The 3,306-nt window shown below is 38.6% G+C and overlaps 1 protein-coding gene across 1 annotated transcript in view; it reads right to left on the bottom strand.

Moving 5' to 3' along the window:
* Positions 1 to 2,654, bottom strand: part of LOC107753893 (neuronal acetylcholine receptor subunit alpha-2-like) — an 8,277-nt gene extending 5,623 nt beyond the window's left edge. The window contains exons 1-4 of the mRNA XM_016570163.1: positions 2,597 to 2,654; positions 1,955 to 2,106; positions 1,709 to 1,753; positions 1,460 to 1,569 (exon numbers count right to left, since the gene is read on the bottom strand). Of these exons, the coding sequence (XP_016425649.1) occupies positions 1,460 to 1,569; positions 1,709 to 1,753; positions 1,955 to 2,106; positions 2,597 to 2,654 (365 nt within the window). The remainder of the gene's footprint in view (positions 1 to 1,459; positions 1,570 to 1,708; positions 1,754 to 1,954; positions 2,107 to 2,596) is intronic.
* Between the last annotated feature and the right edge of the window lie 652 nt (positions 2,655 to 3,306).

Here is a 3,306-nt window from a genome sequence, read left to right as displayed (position 1 = left end):
AAAGTTATTTTCTCTGATGAAGCTCCCTTCCGACTGTTTGGGACATCTGAAAATTCGATTGTTCGGAGAAAAGGTGAACGCTACCATGAGTCCTGTGTTGTGCCAACAGTGAAGCATCCTGAGACCATCCATGTGTGGGGTTGTTTTTCAACCAAGGGAGTGAGCTCTCTCATAATTCTGATCAAAAACACTGCCAGGAATAAAGAATGGCCAGGCAACTCCCCGGATCTCAGTCCCATAGAGAACCTGTGGTCAGTTTTCAAAAGGCGAGTGGACAAGCAGAAGCCCACAAATTGTGATCAACTCCGAGAACTAATAAGGCAAGAATGAATCGCTATCAGTCAGGATTTGGCCCAGAATATAATATCCAGCATGCCAGAGCGAATTGCAGAGGTTATGAAGAACAAGGGTCAACACTGTAAATATTGACTCGTTATATTTTTTGCCATTAAAAGCCTTTAAAACTTGATATGCCTATCATTGTTTTTCAGTATACCATAGAAACATGTGGAAAAATAATCTACAAATACTGAAGCAGCAAACTTTGCAAAACACAAAATTGATGTCACTGCCAAAACTTTTGGCCATGACTGTACTGATTTCGTGAGTCTTTTTGAAAGATTCTGTAAGAGAACCGACTCAGAGTCATTTGTTGGAATCGGACTGCGTGAACGAAAGGCTTATTTTCTTGTCATTTTTTTGTGTCACGCTGTGTTTTTTCTCTCATGTTGATGTCATTCAATCCAGACTGCAAACTCGAATGAATCAAACAGACGTGGAACGATACCAGGTAAACAATGACAGAATTTTCAATTTTGTGATCAAAATAGATTAAGCTGCTGAAAGTAGGCTAATAATTTTAGTAGTTTTTTGAAGTCAGTGTAACATCAAGGTTAAAAAAAATCCTTACTTTACATTACCTTATGCTAATTTTGTAGATTTGTCAAAGAACGTTAAAAGTACATTTCTAAAACAGGCAACCAATTATACCGCATTTCTGATCAGTAATTGTAATGTATGAATAAAATGGATTTTCTTTAAAACCTAATATTTAATTTACTGCAAAACACACACACAATGCACCTTTTTCTGAACTGTCTGTAATTTCATTCACTTCAACCGGGTATCTTATAAAGGCAGCACAGATATCTCCTATCAGCCCTCACAGTCTAATTCCCATATCTTCTAGTTAGCACTACATGAACAGAAGACATACAGAATTAAGATTAAAGGGGGATTAAAGAGTACAAATATTATGCACCCGCTTCCTCTGTAGAAGCACAACATCACCTTGAGGAAAAGAGTTAACCGTTAACAGGTACCCAAAGTGCAGTTTGCCAAACAGAACAGCGTGAACACCTTACAATGCTGGAACTGCAGGAGGTTAACAGTGTTTGAAGATGTAGATTTTTAAGAAATGGATTTGGCTGAATTCCGGATTGTTAAAAGCCTTACGCACTTGTTATAGAGCACGATATCTGGTCTCCAGATGATCTCGGAGGGGATCCTGATGGAGGTGACATTCTCATACTCCTCTGGGTTCCAGCGCAGCTTGTAATCGTTCCACTCCTGCAGGGAAACATGTGCGCTCATCACCGCTCACAACCAGCAGGTATGACAGGGGTGGAGAGTGAAGCAACAAGAGCTCAGTTCCAATTAAAAATCTCATTAATGCCCAATTATGGGCTGTTTTTTGATGAAAACCTACCTGCTTCACCCAGACGTTTGTGGTCATCATCTGATTCTTCTCATCCTGGTTTATAATGAAACAAAATATGACATCCATGCAGAAGAGGGTAATAAGAGAGGTGGGTAACTCTACAGTGAGCCTACTTTTTTATTTTTAAAGAATAATTTTTAAAGAAAAATACAGCATCGTTCTCCGTCCATAAAAGTTTTTTTTTTGTTTTGTAAAATTAGGATGTTGCTGTGCTGGAGTGCATCTGAGACTCACCACATCAATGAGCTGAGCAATGGACAGGCCAAAGTGGACCAGAACCACATCTGAGATGTTGGCTACTGGACGAGAGAGCTTGTTGTAGTTGCTAAACAAAGACTGGAGGAGTCTTTCTTCCGCATGGGCACGAGCTGGAGTGCTGGAAAACACTGGTGAGAGGATAAAAAAAGCTAAGTTTCCACAGCGCTGGTTAAATCTTCTCTACAGCATGAAAATAGGATAAAAGCTGTTTCCAAAGTAATCATTTTGTAACATGCAGAACATGCTGTTTATTATTATTTAAAATAATAGTTATTTTAATTTTAGTATTATAATCAAAATTATAATTAATATTAATTGTTATTATATATATATAGTATTATTTTTATTGTATATTATTATTATTATAGTATATATAGTACTGACCCCTGATAAAGGGAATAAGCCGAAAGAGAGAGAGAGAGATGGTATTATTATTATTATTATTATAAACATTATTTTTATAGTTACAGTTTTTTTGGGGTCTTTTTGTTGTGGCAAAACAGCCCCTGAGCTGCTCTCACCCCCTCATTCACACTGCATCAATACATAAACAGGAAATCGGGTATTGTGTAACTGCAGCGAGTTTCTTGTAAAGTTAAACTGAAGGTCAGACTTTACCATATGCCAGCTGCAGACAGACAGAAAGAAGAAAGAAGACGCTCCACGCTGCTCTCATCTTGTCCACCTGATGCCAGATGACAGCCCACTGTGCAAGAATTTCGCCACTGGAACGAAAAACTATTTCCAGTTGCGCCAATAAAAGTCAATGAAAAGACCCGTAGATCATCTAGCCTTAAACTGAAAAAAAAGACCCCAAAAGTGAAAGTTGAAAACGGCCACAAAAAGTCATTCAGTGTCCAAACCTCTTGTAAAAGTGAGGGGTTCCTCAGAATGCCTCTCTAGCTGTCATTAGACTCTTTTCCCTCCCTTTTTCTCTCCTACCCTCTCTCTCTCTCTCGCTGTGTTTTGCTGTTTCATTCTCAGTATCTCTCCTCTCTGGCCCCTCCACCTTCCAATCTCTGCCTATTACGCTGAGTAGATGTTATGCGCTGGAGGCTGCACCTTATACATGAGAATGTGTCACACAGAGACAGAGAGAGAGGGCTTAAAATGCTGTGGCTAAATGCCTTATTTAAAAGTTCTTGATATGTTTACATGAGCATGAATGGTTTTTAATTGCATTTTTCTATTAATTTTTTTAATGTTAGGCTTTAAAGAAATTTAAGATAGCAAAAATCCTGGATCAAAAGAGCAAGCAGATGTGTGTGTGTGTGTGTGTGTGTGTGTATGTGTGTATGTGTGTGTGTGTGTGTGTGTGTGTGTGTGAG

The sequence above is a fragment of the Sinocyclocheilus rhinocerous genome, unplaced genomic scaffold, assembly GCF_001515625.1.
Source record: "Sinocyclocheilus rhinocerous isolate Xijiao unplaced genomic scaffold, SAMN03320098_v1.1 scaffold711, whole genome shotgun sequence".
Taxonomy (NCBI): Eukaryota; Metazoa; Chordata; class Actinopteri; order Cypriniformes; family Cyprinidae; genus Sinocyclocheilus; species Sinocyclocheilus rhinocerous.
The sequence above is the reverse complement of the archived record's forward strand: the minus strand, read 5'-3'. Positions and strand labels throughout refer to the sequence as shown.